The 20,449-nt window shown below is 43.2% G+C and overlaps 1 protein-coding gene across 4 annotated transcripts in view; it reads left to right on the top strand.

Annotated features, from left to right (window-relative positions):
* Window positions 1–20,449, top strand: part of PHF20 (PHD finger protein 20) — a 115,159-nt gene that overhangs the window by 34,386 nt on the left and 60,324 nt on the right. For all 4 annotated transcript variants that reach the window (XM_053245571.1, XM_053245567.1, XM_053245570.1 and 1 more), the window contains exons 2-4: window positions 102–212; window positions 8,714–8,885; window positions 9,422–9,506. In XM_053245571.1, coding sequence (XP_053101546.1) covers window positions 130–212; window positions 8,714–8,885; window positions 9,422–9,506 — 340 coding nt within the window. In that variant the 5' untranslated portion in view covers window positions 102–129. The remainder of the gene's footprint in view (window positions 1–101; window positions 213–8,713; window positions 8,886–9,421; window positions 9,507–20,449) is intronic.

Raw genomic sequence — 20,449 nt, 5'->3', positions numbered from 1 at the left:
GAATTATTTGAACTAGTAAACTTATTATTTGAACTAGACAGATTAGCAACTATAAAGATGATTCAGTTTCTAGTGATTGTTATTTAATTGCATTTTTGCAGGGCAATAAAGGCAGCGGCTTATAACAAAATGAGAAAACATCCACCAAACAGAAGAGGTATCAGCTTTGAAGTGGGAGCCCAGTTGGAAGCCCGAGACAGATTAAAAAACTGGTATTTCTTATTTCATGATAAAACTTGGATACATTTTTGCAAATGCTGATACACTGTGTTACAAACAGGGAGTCAAACCATTAAATGTTCCAGTTCAGGTTCTGATTTAGCTGTGACTGAAGCTGTACTGGTTCAGACCAATAATAGTTTGGTAACATGTTTGCCACACCTGAACCAACTAGTTGAGTTCCAGTACTTGTGGAAAAACCTAAATGGCAATGCTGATTTGCATATATGATAGGGGTATTACTATCAGAGTGATATTGTATCCCAAACTTTATACTAGGTGGTTAAACACACTGGGCAACATCCAGACTAGTTAGTCATGACTTAGTACCATCGATTTCAGTGGTACTTCGTCATGGCTAACTTGTATGGATATTGCCCACAGACAAGTCTTAAAACAGCTATGGCTTGAATCCCAACTCACTGCTTGCTTATGGTAGCTCCCTCTGCTTGCACAAGCACCCTGTTCATAGAAGGGGCTACTGCAAGCAGAGCAGTTAGGTTCCAAAACTTAGTGTTTGCTGATATTTCAAATAAAAGTTTAGAAAGGAAATGTTTCAACACTACAGAAGCTAGCTGAAGGTTACAGTGTGGAAGAGAGCTTATGTGGCGCGGTGCTTAGAAATACTGTTCTTTTCTCTTCCTCCCACTACCAGCAAGAAGTCCAGTCTGTTTTTACAGTGGATTGCATGCTTAAAGCAACAAGTATCTATCTTGCTTGAGTTCATTATTCATTTTGGTTGGAGTCAGCAAGTGTACTATCACATCAGGGTTTTTTTAGTAAGACTTCTTTTGAGCTAGTAATGTGCACTTTTTTTCCCTCTGGCTCAGAGACAAATAATGGTCTAAATCATGTTCAAGCACTGGACAAAATAATGGTTCCATCAGGTTTTTAGTTAGTTTATATTCTGTGTGACTCCCAGACATAAAACAGGTTCTACTCTCTAATATTGTTGTTATTATTATTATTAATTTGATTTCTATACCGCCCTTCCAAAAATGGCTCAGGGCGGTTTACACAGAGAAATAATAAATAAATAAGATGGATCCCTGTCCCCAAAGGGCTCACAATCTAAAAAGAAACACAAGCTAGACACCAGCAACAGTCACTGGAGGTACTGTGCTGGGGGTGGATAGGGCCAGTTACTCTCCCCCTGCTCAATAAAGAGAATCACCATGTTAAAAGGTGCCTCTTTGCCAAGTTAGCAGGGGTTATAGTACTTGTTATAGTTATAGTTATAATGTTATAGTACTTTACTGATTTTGCTGTTGTTTGTGCAGTGGTTCAGTTTCTGCTGAACTATAATATTAAACTGAAGTTGGCACAAGATGGATGTGAGAGGCCTGCATTAAGAATATCCAGTTGCTTTTTCTCCTGGAGAAAAAAATTGCTTTTTCTCTTGGAGAAAACTCCACTCTGAGTGGTGTTCTGTAACTATAATATTGAGACAATCACCGCTTACACTTTCCCTGTCTTAATTGTTCTCTCTCACAGTATTAGCATGAATCTTATTGTGGTGAGTTCTTGAGGGACCAGAGGCCGGGCAACACTCAGGAAAAGTCATTGAGTCAGCAATAGTATAGAACTCCAAGAACAATAAGGTTGAATTTTTAAAGGTGTAGTTCTACTCAGCAGCAGCCAGTTAGTGCTCCTTTGCCTTGAAATGAAGGACCCATGTCAAATGTCTGACATAAAGTGACTGACTCTCAGGAATGGACACTTTAGAAGAATTTAGCTGCCTGGTAAAGAATGTCTTGGCAAATCCATGAAGCAGAATTCTTTAAGTCACAGGAACAGGGAATACTGGAAAGTTTGCTGTTTAACTTGTCATCTTGAGGCATGCAATGAACAGGAACAGTGAGGGACAAATCTTTAAAAGACTTGGCTGAATTCTGAAGCTGCAGAGCACTGAAGACCAGTCTTCTGTATACAAAAAGCAGCTACACACTTCATCCTGGCTTAATAGGGCTTATCTTTCTTTGTCTCGAGTTCATGTAGTGTGGAAACGTGCTTTCAAATGAGAGCCTATTTTGGTTAGATACTGGCAGATTAAGGTTATAGCAGATGTTGTATCTATAAAGCTGTATTCCAGACAATTTACCACTCCTCTAAAGCTAAGCAGGTTTAGGATCGGGTAGTATCCTTAGTAGTATTTGTGGGAAAATATTTCGAAGGAATGAATTAGTGCCTTTTGTTAACTTCTGACAACAACAATGGAATTGGCCTATAATAGTTTTCACTTTTGTCAGACCTATAGAGGTACTGCTAATATTTTTAGCTATGTAATACAACTTTGAGGTATCTTAAAATTTTGTGGCTTTTCCCTCTGAATTTCTCAGAAAACTATTTGGTCAGTGAAAGAGATAATATAGTTTTAAACCTATCATTGGCTTGAATCTGGGGCGCCTAATGCCTTAGGGAGCTCTGATATGCATATGGAACTTCCATGTAAGCGTGTGTGTCCCTCCTGTATGCATAGATATGTCACTGGTATTGAGGTTAGTGAGGCAGTCTGCTTGCACTGGAGTTCTTTGTATGTATATCAGTGGATAAATGTCTGTCATTTTTAGCTGATCTTTTAGCATATCTGCTGGTTGCCTTTTCATTTGTTGTTTAAATGTCTGAACAGTTGGAAGAATCAGAATATCTAATTGTTGTTTAGTTAATTATAGTTGTTTTCTGACAGTCTTATAAATAGCAACAATTTGAATAAACACATCACTGCACATGATGTACAAGTTTAAAAAATTACTGAACTTCAAAAGAGAATGGAAACATGCTAGGCAGAAGCTGTTGTTATTCTCCTTGGTTGTGTGGGTGGGGACTATCTAGATATTGTTATATTTGATATATTGTAGTAATGTTCACAACAAACCTTTCTTGACATAATGGCTACACAGCAAGGATTGGGCTGCTCTTCATGAAGTAGGGGTGGGGCTCTTCCCAGCATCTAGTTACGCAAAACTGGAGGTAACAGGGCTGGAGCACCATGGTGATTGGGCAGTGGGGATTCCATATGCAGATAGGGAAGAGGAGCCTGTGATGGTTAAGGTCAGTTGGAATGCATCTGTTACTGGTGGGAAGGTTGTAGTGGAGAGAAGAATCTATCTATCTATCTAAAAGGATAGTGGGCAGGGGTCTGCAAAGAGAGAGGTTGTGAGGGAGGAAAGAGTCTCTTCAGAAGGAGGCTGCCACTGTGTGAATTAGATGAGGAACCAAGATGAACAAGATCTGTTAACTCAGGAAGGAATGGAGAGAGAGAGAGAGAAAGAAAGAAAGAAGTGAGGGGAAGAAAGACAGAGGGGAAGATCAAGTGGAGAAGAGAGAGAAAAAGAAGGGAGGGGAAGAGAGAAAGAAGGAAGGGCGAGGGACGGACCTGGGCCTGTCAGCAGCCTGAGGGGAATAAGTGGCCATGGTGGCGGCAGAGAGGAAGGGCCCGGTCAACCATCAACATTGCTTGGAGCTACAGAGGCCATTGGCGGAGGCAGGCAGGCGGGGGATGGGCTTGAGCCTGTCAGCATCCTGAGGGGAATGAGCAGCCATGGTGGCAGCAGTGAGGAAGGGCCGGGTCAAGTGCTGCTGCTACTCCTGTGGGGAGGAGCAGGAGCGGGGCTCAGGTGAGGGTGAGGAGGTCTGAGGTTAGAGGGCTGAGGCTTGGCCAGTCGGCTCCGGCAATGCTGCAGCTGCCACCAAGAGGGGTGAGGGGGATGGAGCAATGGGATAAGGAGGAGGAGCAGGAGCGCAGCTCAGGTGAGGCTGGAGATAACTGAGGTGAGGGGGTGATTAAGTCACAAAAATGGACATCTGCAGTATATCTAGGCTACTGTAAGGCATACTAATTTCAAAACATTTGTTCCAGGAAAGTATTCCAAGGCATTTGAGGTGAGATCCAAACTCCTCTGTGTGCAAGTAGAAAGATGGGAGGGGCAGTAACTCTTCTTGACAGCAGCCTCTCTGCTCCAAGGGGTGCCCCTCTGGAGTGTTCCCTGTCCTTGGGACATAGCTTTTTGGAGGGCACACAAAGCTGTCATTTGAAGTTGGGGTGAAGAACTTCAGATCTCTCATGCATGAGCAGAACAGCAGCTTATGCTGCTCATTGAACAAATGAACTATTATAGTTGTGCTAGTGACATTTTGGGAGGAAATTCTACTTACATATGCAAATTCATGTTGATATTCAAATATTCAAATATGTTGAATATTTGATTATAAAGGATTCAGAAAAAATATTTATTTTGGGGTCTAGGAAATTTGTAATGAGATGTAAAATTAAATATAAGCAACTTACCAAACAAAATAAACTTAAGACATTTGACTCTTGAAGATAAAATATATTTAACAAGCTTTGTTTTTTATAGATCATTACTATCCATAACCAAAGTGAAAGGCTAGATTAGAAATCTTGATAAATATAATAAATATCTCATTCTTGACATGGCAGAATATGTTGTATGAAGTTGATTAATGAACTCATTAATATTTACTAGTACAGTATTGATAGAGAATTTTCATTAGAAGAATTAGTTGTAAAAGCTATCACTATGTTTTATTTTAAGTGCACAAGGAAAGCAGTCCTTCAATGACTGAACGTAAGTAAAGGTCCCAGTTTGCAAAGTACTACACAAGAATTCATGGTTAGAAGTTGAACTGTGAATCTGTCTTTGCTTGCATGTCTCAGGCAAGCTTCTAGGACAGCACTGCAACAGTGGGTAATTGGTGAGCATGCATGAGCCCTTTGCTAAGGAGGTTCCACCTTGATTTGCTTTTGGATGGGAGACTACATGTGGGTCCTGTAGAATATTCCGCTTGGGAGATGTGGCCACAGTCAAAAAGCATTTGCATGCTTACATGCAGAAGATCCCAGGTTCACTCCCTGAAGACTCCAGATAGGGCTAGGAGAGACTCCTGCCTGTAACCTTGGAAAGCCGCTACCAGTCAATTTAAACAGTACTGAGCTAGATGGAGCAATGGTCTGACTCAGTATAAGGCAGCTTCCTATAGACTATATCATCTTATACTACTACTACAACTACTACTTCCACCTCCTTCTCCTCCTCCTCTTCCTCCCCCCCCCACCCTTTTAGGCAAAATGTAAGATCTAAATAGAGTGAACTCAGGCACTTTATTTAGTTATTATTTATTTATTTATTTGTTATGTTTCTGTACCACCTAATATAGAAATCTCCAGGCAGTGTACAAATTAAAACATAAAACAATAGAAAACAGTTAAAACATAAAACAGATACAATCTCAATAAATAAAAACACATTAAAATTTAGATTTCAGTTAAAAGCCTGGGAAAACAGGTTCATCTTCAGAGTCCTCCTAAAAGCAAACAGAGAAGGAGATGCTCTTATTTCAGCAGGGAGTGCGTTCCAAAGCCCTGGGGCAGCTGCAGAGAAGGTCCAGTCCTGAGTCACCACCAAATGAGTCGGCGGCAGCTGTAAATGGACCTTTCCAGATGATCTTAATAGGTGACAGGGTTCGCGACAGAGAAGGCGGTCTCTTAAGTACCCTGGATCCAATCCACTGAGGGCTTTATAGGTAATAACCAGCACTTTGTATTTCTTTCAGAAACATAGCAGCAGCCTGTGCAGTTCTTTCAAAATTGGTGTTATAGGGTCCCTTCTAGTAAACCCAGAGACCCATCTAGCTGCCGCATTCTGTACCAATTGTAGTTTCCGAACTACGTACAAATGCAGCCCACGTAGAGTGCATTACAGTAGTCAAGCCTAGCGGTTATCAGCATATGTACCACTGTTTTAAGGTCATTTGTTTCCAGAGATGGATGTATCTGGCACATCAGCTGAAGCTGATAAAAAGCGCTCCTGGCTGCTGCCTCAACCTGAGAAACCAGGGAGAGTTTAGGATCCAGGAGCACTCCCAGACTACAGACCTGATCTTTTAGGTGGAGTGTAACCCCATCCAGAACAGGCAGATTTAAACCATCTCTCAGATCCCGACCTTCTACAGACAGTACCTCTGTCTTATTTGGATTCAACTTCAGGTTCTTATCCCTCATCCAGCCCATTATCACCTCCAGACAGTCATTTAGGGGGATCATGCCATTTCCTGATGAAGTTGGTGTGGAGAAGTAGATCTGGGTGTCATCAGCATATTGATAACATCCCAGACCAAATCTAAGGATGATCTCTCCCAGTGGTTTCATGTATACATTAAAAAGCACTGGAAACAATATGGAGCCTTGTGGAATTCCACATGTTAGCTCTCGCTTTGCAGAATAACAGTCTCCAAACAAAACCATCTGGAATCTGCCATAGGAACGGAACCACTGTAGAACAGTGCCACTCAATCCCACCTCCTTCAAGTGACCCAGCAGGATACAATGGTATCGAAAGCCACTGAGAGATCCAAAAGGATCAGCAGAGTCATACTCCCTCTTGCCAAGTAGAGATCATCTCAGGCTGACCAAGGCAGTCTTAACTGCATAGCTCACCAGAAAACAAATTTGGAATGGGACTAGATAATTTGTGTCATCCAAAACTTCCTGGAGCTGAGTCACTCAATCACCTTGCCCAACCAAGGAAGATTAGAAACAGATCCGTAATTAGTCAACTCTGAGGGGTCCAATGCAGATTTCTTCAGATAAAGTCTAATAATACACTTTATTATTCTTTCCTCCCTCAGAGAAGTATTTATGATATTTACCAGACCATTTCTAATAACGTGGCTGCCAGATGAAATGAGCCAAGTTGGGCAAGGATCAAGAGAGCAGATGGTGGGATGTACAGTCCGAAACAGTTTGTCCACATCTTCAGGAGTAACAAACTGAATGTGATCCTATTCAGTCCTACAAGTAGTCTCTGCAATAACTGTGGGGTCTAGCTCATCAGGAGATTGTCCTCTTGCCTCCAATCCTGTTAGCTTTTCTTGAACAATCTGTTGTTATTAGGTGAAGAACTATCAAATCTATCTCCAACTAGGGGCAGTTTTGCTTGTCTCCTCTGATACTGGAGTATAACAAAAGTCTTATCTGATTGAAGAGTAATCTGACCAACATTGATTGATTGATTGATTGATTGATTAAGTGCCGTCAAGTCATTGTTGACTCCTAGCGACCACATAGATAGACCAACATAGTTTTCTGGAAAAAGAGTTCCTTCAGAATGGTTGAATTTGAAAATGAACAAGGAAGAACATGCTATTTTTTATTACAAGCAACTATTCCTAAAGAATGGCTTTAAATTTCTGCACCCAGATGGTTATTGCACTGCTGAAAGTTTCCTAGTTAGTAGGGATGTGCAGTTCCCTTAGGAGCAGGAAAGCAGGTCCTTACCGGCTCTGCTGACACCCTGCCACTTTTCCGGGCGCAGCGCTTACTCGAGCAAAGGCCATGCACAGCTGTGGCACTATTCCGTGCAGGCTGCACATAGTATCAGCACGCACATGGCTGGCACACATGTGCCAATGCCACACGCAGCCTGCAGGGAACAGCACCACAGCTGTGCATGGCCTTTGCTCGAGTAAGTGCTGCGCCCGGAAAAGTGGCAGGGTGTTAGCAGAGCCAGTAAGGACCTGCTTTCCTGCTCCTTAAGAGAACCACTCCCTGCCCTGCCGAACTAGTTTGCCTGTAGGCGCCCGAGCCAGTTCAGCGCTTCTCAAAGGAGGCGCCAAACCGGCTCGTGCACATCCCTACCAGTTAGTATGATGTGGGATTAAGTTTTTGATTGCCACTTGCCATGACTTATGCAAAAGAGTAAGTTGATTTTTTATGGAAATGTTATGGAAGTGTAGAAGGATGCAGAAGATAAGCCAAGCCTAGAATGAGCTTCTGGTCATGGGTAGCCAAAAAAGGAAGTCCCATCTTTCTCACAGCCACTTATCTGCCTCTATGTGGTCTGTTTTCTTCACACAGTGCTCACCAGCTATCCCTGACAATAAAATGATTCAGGACAAAAACCCAAGTATTTACAGAAAATACTACTGCCCCAATTGAAGAACACTGTCACCCTTGAGTACTGACCTTTGAGGATCCCAAGCATCTGCTCATTTTTAGGTGCTCTTGTAATTCTTGATGGCATTATTTTTGCCACAGTTTGTATAAACTATGTTACTAGCACCAATGAGGAATGTTAGTTGTGCTTAAAGGTATAGGGCTTACTCAGCAAAAGGAAAGCTAAAAACACGAATGGAAAAATAATGAGAGTTGAGAATTAAAAAGGCACAAACATAATGTGCAAATTATGCCCCAGATCTGGTAGCTTTAAATAATTCAAGTTCTTGAGATGTCTGCTTAGGGTTTTAACTTGCAAAAGAAAAACATGCTTTAAAAACCTCACTGCAATATGAAGTAAATCATGGATTGGTGGCGAGTGGGGGTGGGTGGGTGAGATTTATATGATCTGAAGAGAAACCATAGTGAAAAACACTAGGGTATATCTAGTTATTTGCGTATTGTTTCTTACTGTTAATAGCACAAAAACATTCTTGTTTTTCTTGGGCAGAATATTTTCAATTAACTTTCTTTGCATAGGTATCCAGCTCACATTGAAGAAATTGATTATGAAGAAGGAAAAGTGCTCATCCATTTTAAACGCTGGAATCATCGCTATGATGAATGGTTTTGCTGGGATAGTCCTTATTTGCGTCCTCTAGAGAAAATACAGTTAAGGAAGGAAGGATTGCACGAGGAAGAAGGGTCTTCTGTAAGTAAAACATCTAGTGGCTTGACTGGTGTTTAAAGTTTCATATGCATTTTATAAAGCTAGCATTTAAAAGCTTGATTTCACATTTGCTTGTGACTTTCACATATTGACGTTTTGCTTAATAGTATAGTTGGTGTTGTACAAAATGACATTTTTCGAAGGATCTTCATTGATCCTTAGTCGGGGATGAGATGTATATTTTTTCTTGTTGCAAGCCTTGTTTTTAGACCTTAGTTTTTAGATCTTAAGCTTTTTACTGCAGTTCTCCAGTTTTGAATACAATGATCAAACATTTTCCCAATCTAAACTGGGATTTTCTAATGGATATTAAATAATTTTGCTACTTAAATTGATCCCTGTCCTGACATTACATTTAGAGGATCATAGTGTTATGCTCTATGGTCTGAATAGAATGGTTGTACTGGAATATAAAATGATTTGTGCCAAAACCTGCTGTAGGAACATTTCTGTACCCTAAATTTTGTATAAATTATGTTACAAACTATAACTGTTTTCATTTTTTTGTGTTGTGTTAGGAATTTCATATAAATGACCAGGTGTTGGCGTGCTGGTCAGATTGTCGTTTTTATCCAGCCAAAGTTACTTCCATAAACAAGGATGGTAAGATGTTAATGTTAGTTTCATAGTACTTTGTAATGAAGCATTCTCTGTTCTGGTGGTACTCCTGCTTTGTTCCTCTCAAAGTAGGAGAGGAACATCAAGGCAGTATGTAATTGAAAGTGTGTAGGTCAAGGATTCTTAATCTTTTTGAACCTTCAGATTTCCCAGTTCCTTGGGTATTACCCATAGACCCCCCCACACACCATTTTTTAAATTTGTACATATACATGTATACACACACACACACACACACACACACACACACACGTTTACTTATTAATTAATTAAGACTTTGGTAAAACCAAAGGTAAAAAATGAGCCCACAGGACAGTCATTTTCAGGAACTTTATTCTAGTTCATCAAGAAGCAAATTAGATTCAGTGCAGCAAAGATTTTTCCATGGACCAACTGGACCTACCCAGTGGAGCCTCAAGGGTCAATGGATCTCAGCTTAATGATTCCTAGCATAGGTATTCATTATTATTCTTGATTTTCATGGGAATTATTTATTAACTTGATGAAGAATTGAATTGATAAAAACATAGGTTATATGAGATTGAAGGGTAATAATAAAATTTTTGTGGATTGATTTCTGTTGTTATGAGCATGTACATGTTCTAGAACTTTTACTGCACCCTTACAGACATCTTCTGCAAATACTTATTTAGGGTATTGTCATCATACATGTATTATTTGTTTTGCTCTTCAGGCTTGACATATTCTTATTCTGTATAAATAGGCTTATGATATCATGACATTTTACTGATCCTAATAAATGGGCAGCTCCCCCATAAGGCAAACTGAGGCAATCACCTCAGCAGCGCCTTTGGGGTGCAGAATGCCCCACCACCTCCACATATCTTCGGTTCACTTTCTGGTGATGCCACTGGTGGAAGCTAGCATTAACATTGCCCCAACTCTTGCTGGTCTCACCCCATCTTTTCCTTCCACTCCCAGGTGCTGCTCTCTTCCATACTAGGTCTGTGGCAGCTGCTGCCAGCTGCATGCATGGCCTGTTCAGTAGCTGGGCTCTCTGGCACCAGGTGTTGCCCATGCTTTTAAGCCAGAAGCAAAGGCAGCTCCTGCTTCCACTGGCCCCCTTAACATTATGCATCAGGAGAGAAAGGGAGCCAATTAAAGCCAGAGACAGAGCTGTTGCTGGCTTAAAGGAGCAGGCAGCGGTTGCTAACAGAGAGCCCAGCTCCCTACAGCTACACCATGCTTCCTCCCATTGGGTGCACCTGCAAACAACCAGCAGCTGTGACGCTTCACGTGAGAGGAAGCATGTGCAATGGCTATGTGGAGCTGGGCTCACAGTTTCTGGCTCCTGCCTGCTCTTTTAAGTCAACAATAGCTCTTATACGTACATAGTAAGAGCTGTGCTGGATCAGGCCCATGGCATATCTAGTCCAGCATCCTGTTTCTTATAATGGGCCACCAGATGCTTCTGGGAAACCCACAACCAAGAAATGAAGGCATGCCCCACTGTTGCTCCCTTGCAATTGGTGATCTTTATGGTAGTCTGTAATCATCCCCAACATGAGTAATGCGTCTGCACAGTAGCTCCGCGGAAGGATTTCATAGCTCCTCTAGGTTCTCTGAAGCTCTGCCTTTCATGCACAAATATCTGCCACGCTCAATATCTTGCGTGGCAGAGCACCTATAGCTCAGTTCCTCTTCGACTGCCATACTGTGTGCCTCATTAAGATTTGCTCCTCATCTTCACCTCGGTTCCTGTGAGAATTCAAAGAAATTGGTTTGGATTTTAAGGCTTGGACTGCTCTTGACTACTCTATTTTTTATCGTTTCGGACTCATGGGCACTCCTAAAACATTTTTAATGTGTTCAACCTGTCGGGGGGAACTCACCCATCGTCAGATAAGCACAGCCAGTGTTTGCTCTATTTGGAGGAAGATCATATCATCTGGACTTGCAAGATCTGCCTCTTTTTCACCAGAGATGGCTGTTTGTTTAATCTCTTTCCTCTTTCAGTCTTAAGCTCAGCTTTTGTAACTTCTAAATAAATCTTTGTTGTTCTTCAAACTTAAAGAACTGTCTCCAGACCTCTTGCTTGGATGAATTCTCTCCAAACTGGCTTTGCTCTGCTAATGGTAGTTGAACTGCCATTCTTCTCCTACAAAGGGTTATGAGGCCCAGAAGCCAGTAATTAAAAAAGAAAAGCCTAGAGAGTTGAATAGAAAGCAAAGCAAATAGAAAAGCTTTGAAAATGGAGACAGCACAAGGATTCCAGATGATTGAAAAGCTGCAAGGTCTTGAATACTAGCTCTGGCCTTTCACGATGGAGATGCTCCTCAAGAGTCATGGACTTGGCAGTGTTCTGCACACCCAGCATCCTGCAGATGCAGGGAAGGAGTAGAAAGAATGGGACAGAGCAGATGAAAAGGCATCAGGAATGATGTGCTTGGCATTGAGTTACCCAATCTTAGTGCATCTAAGAGACAAAGAAAAAGCAAAGAATATGTGGGAAACTCTAAAGGGATTATATAAAAGGATGTCTGTGGTTTTCAAAGTGTGTCTAGTAAGAAAACTAAGTAATAAAATACTTAAGAGAAGGAGAAAGTCTGTCCAAGCACATAAATGAAATGCTAGAAATATCTAGTCAGCAGCAAGCTCAAGAAGTAATCATGCCAGATCCAGTTTTGATAGGATTGCTGTTGAATAGTTTGCCACATTACTTTGATAGTGTGACTAGTGCCTTGGAAGTCAAGGAGGATGCAGACTTACAATTTGTAATTAACCGTCTAGAGGACTTTGATTTGCGCAAAATGGATGATAGGCAACCAAAGGAAAGTGAAGAAAATGCATTTAGAATTTTGCAAAGAAATGCTTTATTTGTGGAAGCCCCAAACACTTGCAGAATAAGTGTCCCAAGAATAAAAAGTTTGCAGACAAAAGGCAAGCAAAACAAAATTGCAAAGATAGTGAGTAATCTGGGAACACATTGTACAGAACTTATAGGCAACCAGGGACTAAAGCTAATAAGCAAAGGATCTGGATCGTGATCCGTTGCATTCATAAAGAATGGGTTCTGCACCTGCGCAGGGACCTCACAGACCGATTGGCTAGCTCCTTGTGCTGTCCACAACTGCCCTGCACGTGATTGTGCTTCCGTTAAAAAAGACAGTTGGGGCATTTTTCTCTCAGTTTCTTTTAGACTGCCATTGCGTTTAAACCTCGGATCAGTTTGCTCCTCGAAATATATATTTAAAATAAAAACTCTTTGGTATAGGAAAATGTACCTGTAATAGACTTCAGACTGTATTTAAGGACATGAATTTGGATATTCCCTAATAAACGCGGAGATCAGTGAATCTCTCCTGAATTGTGGGAGTTTGCTACCTTGCGGTTAGCCTTCGGGCTGGTCAGGGACTATGGCGTCAAAGCCGGCAACAAAGACAACATTTAAGAGGTGTACTAACTGCCGTGTTAAATTACCATCTACCGATACACACGACGCCTGTTTGCTTTGCCTGGGAGAACAACACAACTCAGCCAACTGCAGGATCTGCTGCTCTTTCTCAAAGCAGACTCTAAAGAATCGGGCGCTGAGATTGTGCGCGGCGCTTTATGAAGACACACTCAGACCCCCGACACCGAGACCTTCGACATTGAGGTCAGTGTCGAGTGAGACGATTTCTTGTGAAGCAGTGCCTTCGTTAGTGGACTCTGCAAATACGCAGTTGAAAGCCACCACAGAGCAAGAGTTCAAGCAGCTGGAGGCCGTCAGGAAGAAACGGCACAAGCACAAGAAGGCTCATTACTCCTCCACAGATGAGGAGAGCAGTTTGTCACCACCTAGAAAGAAGATCAAAAAGACTCGAATACATAGTAGAACTCCTTTGCCTACTAATTTACAGAGGCTGAAGATTGGGATACCACCTTGAAGGTGACGCCATCGCCCTGGGTGCTGCAGAGTTCACCGTCATCAGAGGGTTCGCCCTCGGCATCGAGATTGGCAGCGGCATTGAAAGCGGTACCGAGACCGACAGAGACACCGGTATCGACATCGGCGCCAGGCTCGGCATCGGTACCGATCTCACCACTGGAACTGGGTACGGCTACGATATCGTGTTCGACTTTGAAGGCACCATACGTGTCGGTATCAACAGCTACCACATCGAAAGGAGTGCAACCTTCGATGCAACATCGTTCAGCGATAAACCTGACTCCAGCATGGACCCCCATTCAATCTCCAGCAGCAACACCTCTAAGTACTTATCGCCCAGAGGAGTTTATGGACTTTGGAGAGGGGACATTGGATGATGATGTAGCATTACCTAAGGCCAGAACTTCACTGATGGCACTACTTGAATCTAGTGAAGGCACACCATCTGGTTCAACCTTCCAAAGCTTCACTGGTCCAGAGGCAGCGGAGCACTTGGCCACTACTGAGGTACCAAAAACTCCTTCTCTGTCGCCTGTGAGGGCACAGACGCGGGCGCAGGAATCGAGCCGCTTGGTGTCTGCTTCAGCGAGCCCAATTAGACTTTTGATGGCCCCAACAGCAGAACGACATGGTCTCACAAGGCCACTGCCTATTTTTACGCGCCCTAGTGTAGGCTACCCAACTTATTCAGCCAAAGCCGCGGCAATGGGAGGTGGTCACATCACGCACACTTGTGGGTTCCGACATAGTCCTGAGGTGGTTTACCCACCGGATTACGCAGAGTATAAAGTTTGGAAAGCGCATCAAGAACTACGGTGTCACCAACCAGCCACTGCAGCAGCCAAGAGACCAGCAGCTACCGTCAGAAGCTTTGTTGTCCACTGTCCCAGCACCAAGGACTGTTTTGCAAGAAAAGCCAAAGGCATTGTCCGTAGTTCTAAGCGATCTAGCCTCTAGAAATACTGTTGCCCCTGGGAGCACTGTTTCTACTCAAAACACCTCGCCAGAGGGTAGTGACACGGACACCTCTTATCGATCTGACACTGAGGGGGACAGCATACCTGAACCTAGGGAGCCTTACTGCCCGGCAGAAGTGGCACCTAAGACTTCCATTTCTCCCACAGAGGAGTTGAAAACGTATCACGCTCACATACGGGAAATGGCGGAGGCTTTGGGCCTCAAGATTAAGCTTCCTGAATTAGATCTTAAGGATCCTGTTTGTAATATGATGGCGAAAGCAAAGCTTACCCACCCTGTATCTCTCCCAATGTTACTGGCGATTTCAAAGGCAGCACAGTCCACATGGGAAGTGCTACAGACGTCTACGGCTACTTCGAGAAAATTGGAAGGTTTATATCGGATACAGGAGGAGGAGAACACCTACCTAATGAGGCACCCAGTCCTGAACTCGATAGTAGTGGAGTGCGCATCTTCGAAAGGTGGTCAGCAACACACAACCCCTGCTGACAAGGAGGGTAGAAAGCTTGATGTTCTGGGGCGAAGAGTGTATGCCACTTCTAGTCTCGCTGTCAAGATAGCGAATTACTCTGCCTGTATGATGCATTACGTGCACCACCTCTGGGATGTATTCTTCCAGGACTCGCCATCAATGTCCTCTGATGATTTCCAGAAGGCGTTGGCGCAAACCTATGAGAAAGCAACAGTTGTCACTAGGCACTTGCTTAGTACTTTTAAACACCTGGCAGAAACTGAATTGCGGGCCATGGCCATGGCTGTATCTTTACGTCGCCATACATGGCTCAGATCAACAAACCTACAACCTGAGATGAAGGATAAAATAGAGCACTTACCTTTTGATGGGAAAGGATTGTTTGCAGAGTCAACGGATGACATGATGGAATCGTGGGAAAAGATGAAGTTCACAGCCAAGTCCTTCATGGCGGCTACAACTTCGACAGGACAGCAATCCCGTAGTCGCACCTATGGGAGACAGCAGAACCATTATTCTTATCGACAGGATAGAAAGGAGTATAGAAAGCAGAATAGACCTTACCAAAGAAATCAGCCTATTACCAGAAATCAAAGGGCCAGAAACCACCCAGTGAGCAGACGAAGCAGTCTCTTTGAAGTTCAAGTCCATCCACAGCACGAGCACATAGTAACACCAAGTTCAGTACCCGAGGCTCCCAACACCAGCCTCGTGACATCCAGTGTATCCATCAAATTGGCAAGCCATGCCCAAGCATGGCACCACATAACATCAGACAAATGGGTAGTGAAAATTATAAACTCTGGATACGCAATAGAGTTCAAAGCTTTGCCACCTTTTCAGGGTGTGAAATACACCAAATCAACTCAAGTGTTACTGGAGGAAGTAGAAGTGCTACTCGAAAAGCACGCAATTGTGCAGGTGCAGTGGATGGACAGAATGAAGGAGTTTTACTCCAGATATTTCCAAATCCCCAAGAAGGATGCGGGGATTCGGGCGATAATGGACTTGAGAGATCTAAATGATTATATAGACACAAGGAAATTCAGGATGATTATTCTGCAAGGAATATTACAATTCCTGACGAAGGAAGAGTGGGCTGTAGATCTGAAGGATGCTTATTTCCACGTGGGGATTCACGAAAAGCATCAAAAGTACCTTCGGTTCACGGTGGGCGATACAGCATACCAATATGTGGTTTTGCTGTTCGGCCTCTCTACGGCCCCGCATGTATTTACAAAAGTGATGGCAGTTGTTGTGGCATTCTTAAGAATAAAGGGCATTGTGGTATATCCATATTTGGACTTGGCTCATTGTGAACAACGACAGAGAAAAGTTACTTTCGCAGATACACCTTGTCCTACAGCTCCTGACCACCTTAGGAATCAATGTAAATTGGAAGAAATCAAACTTGGTCCCTCAAAGAATGGTGGATTACATAGGGGCAGTTCTGGATATGGAAGGAAAGAAAGCTTATTTGCCAGAGTCCAGATACCAACAGGTCAGAGACCTGGTGTTCTTGTTCAAAAGAGTGCCACGACAACCAGCAGAGTTCATTCAGAGGATGCTAGGGTTCATGGTGTCCTGCAACACAACCGTGGCCAACACCCATCTTCATATGCACGACCTCCAGTTGTGGTACCTACGGAATTTTCGCCCGAACCTAGACAACCAAAGGAAGTTGTTGCTGATTCCAGATAGTGTGTTAGAATCACTCCAGTGGTGGACCCAGCACGACAGTCTACGTGCGGGGATAGTGTTCCAACCCAGGGCACCAACACGATGGGTGACGACGGATGCCGCCCTTTGGGGTTGGGGGGCGCTTTGTGGCCGTCATCAAGTACAGGGTCAGTGGACCCAGGAGCAGAAACGCAAGCATATAAATTACCTGGAGCTACTAGCAGTGTTTTTGGCATTGAAAGCCTTCAGACCCCAGCTAAAAGGGGAAATGGTGCAAATAAATCTGGACAATACAACCACCATTGCTTATTTAAACAAGCAAGGAGGGACGGTGTCCCGCTCCTTGTGTCAACTGAGCCAGCGGATATGGAACTGGTGCATTGCACAAGGGGTAACGCCCACAGCACTACATATCAAGGGGGATGACAATATTCAGGCAGACGACCTGAGCCGGAGGTTGCATCAAAACATCACGAGTGGGAGATAAACGAGATTTACCTACAGCCAGTTTTTCAAAAATGGGGCTGGCCGGAGATGGACTTGTTTGCGACTGCTGCGAACAAAAAATGTTGGAGGTTTTGTTTGCGTGCAGGACATGGCAGGGGCTCTCTAGGTGATGTGTTCCAGCATCTTTGGACCACAGGTCACTTCTATATGTTTCCTCCGCAACCACTGATAGCCAGGGTGCCGTCCCAAGTACTCAGGGATGGAATGAGACAGATCCTGCTGACGCTATGGTGGTCCAGGCAGCCATAGTTTGCACTCCTACTAAAGCTATCCCACGGGCAATACCACCGGTTTCCAAGTTACCCAGACTTGTTGAGCAAAGCCCAAGGAATGATACTGCACCCACAGCTAGACACGCTAAAGTTGACCGCTTGGCGGATAGGTTACTGAACAAAATATTACTTAATAATAGAAAACTGTCGACCAGATGTAATTATACAAGTAAGTGGCAAAGGTACAAGATTTTTGCAAAAGAACAGGGGTTCTTCCTTAGAAGAGCTTTGATCAAACAAGTCCTACTCTATATGACTACGCTAAAAATGTCTGGTCTTGCGAACGCCTCTCTCTGAGTGCATTTAGCAGCAATCTCATCGGAGCATAGAGGTTGGGATGAAACAACAGTTTTTTCACATCCCACATGTAAAAAGTTCCTGGAAGGGCTAAATAACTTATTCCCACCGTGGCAGCAGCCCTTGCAACAGTGGGACCTGACATTGGTTTTAAATGCTTTGACAGACCAACCATTTGAGCCTCTAGCTAAGGCTACATTGAGGATAACTACATTAAAGACAGTATTTTTGATTGCACTTCCGTTGGTGCAAAGGGTAAGCGAATTGGCAGCAATGCACGCTGATCGGCCTTACACCCCGATATACCCACAGAAAGTTGTAATGCGCCTAGACCCAGGTTTTAGGCCAAATATAGTGACTGACTTTCATATAAGTGAGGATATTGTGCTACCTGCGTTCTTCCAGAGTCCTCACTCACAATTAGTAAAATGCATGCACTCCTTAGATGTGCGACGAGCGTTGCTGCACTATCTACAGGCTACCAAGCCGATATGGAAGACGAACAAGCTGTTTGTACTTTACAGAGGAAAGACTTAGGGTGCTTCGGTTACATGGTAATGTCTTTCCCAGTGGATAACACGAACCATAAGGATGGCGTATAACTCTCAGGGGGTTGAACTCCCGAGTTCCATCAAGGCCCATTCTACAAGAGCATATGTGGCCTCGGCTGCTTATCTGGCTGGGGTGCCAATGCCAGATATCTGTACGGCAGCTACTTGGACAACATGTCATCCATTTGTGAAGCACTGTGCACTGGACATTCAGCAAACGAAAGATGAAGAGTTTGGCCGGAGTGTTCTTAAGAGAGTCCTGCCTTGATGATCCGCCGCCAAGGGGGATAGCTGGCTAGTCACCCATTCTTTATGAATGCAACGGATCACAATCCAGGTAAACAGGTTGCTCACCTGTAACAGATTATCTGGAGGTGATCCGTTGTATTAATAATACCCGCCCAGCCTCCCCGCAAAATCAAGGCTGGAAATGCAACGAAAGAACAGAAAAGATCGTCAATAAGGAAGCTATCACTGGCGGTCTGCAGAAACTGAGAGAAAAACGCCCCAACTGACTTGTTTAACGGAAGCACGATCATGTGCAGGGCAGTTGTGGGCGGCGCGAGGAGCTAGTCAATCGGTCCACGAGGTCCCTGCGCAGGTGCAGAACCCATTCTTTATGAATACAACGGATCACCTACAGATCATCTGTTACAAGTGAGCAACCTGTTTACATACTTGGCAAGAACAGATAACGTTTTGGAAGCTATGTCTAAGAAATGCAGCAGTGGCATTTGCATTGACTCAGGTGCTACAAGCACTTATAAACCTAGATACAAGTTGTAAAATCCCTATATATTTGGCAGATGGAAAACTGATGTATGTAGAAGGGAAAGGATCTGCACAGTTGTTCTGCAAAAGAGAAACTATTGGATTAACAATTGAATAAGCTTTGTATGTGCCTACTCTAAAAGCAATTCTGTCTGTAAAATATGCTACAGAAAGGGGCTACGAAGTAAAATTTAAAAGAAGGCACAGTTTCATTACTCATAAACAGGAATTGCTTATGAAAGCAGTCTTGTAAGCAAATGGATTGTTTGAAGTAGAATGTGTAACTGAAAAGGGCAAAACTGTGAAAGAATTCACACACAAAGGATGTCTGAATTTGTGGCACAGAAGGTTAGGCCATAGAGATGACAAAATGATATGTCAGGCTGAAAAGTTGGATTTGGCAAAAGGTCTAAAAATGGCCCCCTGCAGCACTGAATCGAAGTATGCATGCTGTATAAGAGCAAAGGCAACACAGCCTGCTTTTCTTCCACGCAAAGAAAGAGAAACACAGCATCCTTTGGATCTGATTCATAGTGATGTTTGTGGACCTATGCAAGTTAATACATCAGGAGGGAATAAATATGTTCTCACTTTCATTGATTACTATTCCAGATACACATATACATACCTGTTAAGTGAAAAGGGACAAGTACTAGAAAGACTAAAAGAATATGTTGCAAGAGTGAGCAACAAGTTTGAGAGAAAGTTACAGATCCTCCACACTGACAGTGGTGGCAAAAACACTGGGAATGATGTCAGAAGATTCTTGAAAGAGGAAGGTATTGAACACCAAAATAATGTTCCCCTGCTAACTGGGCAAAGAGGCACCTTTTACCGTGGTGATTCTCTTTATTTAGCAGGGGGAGAGTAACTGGCCCTATCCACCCCCAGTACAGTACTTCCAGTGACTGTTGCTGGTATGTGTCTTATGTTTCTTTTTAGAATGTGAGCCCTTTGGGGACAGGGAGCCATCTTATTTGTTATTTCTCTTTGTAAACCGCCCTGAGCCATTTTTAGAAGGGCGGTATAGAAATTGAATTATTGTTGTTGTTGTTGTTGTCTAGAGCAAAATGGAGTGGTGAAAAGAAAGAACCATTCTTGTATGGAAATGACAAGATACATGCTAGTAGATGCTGGCTTGGCTACTAAATTTTGGGGAGAGGCAGTGATGACTGCTACTTACCTTCAAAACAGATTGCCAACAAAGACCACAGGAACAACGCCACCTGAGTTATTGCATGGCAACCTTTGAGTCATATAAGAGTGCTGAGCCCCTTTTGGGTCATATAAGAGTGTTTTGGATCTAAAGCATATACCAAAAGCCAAAAGGACCAAACTCGACTGTAGATCTGAGGAAGGAATACTTGTTGGCTATTCCATTAGATTTAATGGATATAGGATTTTAGATCTTGCCAGAGAGACAATTAAAATTTGCAGTGTAGCATACTTCAGTGAAAATGAAAAACCAACCACTAGTGAACTGCTGAACTTAGAGCCCAATTTTTAGT

Source organism: Hemicordylus capensis, chromosome 4 (assembly GCF_027244095.1).
Source record: "Hemicordylus capensis ecotype Gifberg chromosome 4, rHemCap1.1.pri, whole genome shotgun sequence".
NCBI lineage: Eukaryota > Metazoa > Chordata > Lepidosauria > Squamata > Cordylidae > Hemicordylus > Hemicordylus capensis.
This window is presented reverse-complemented; position numbering and strand designations above follow the sequence as displayed.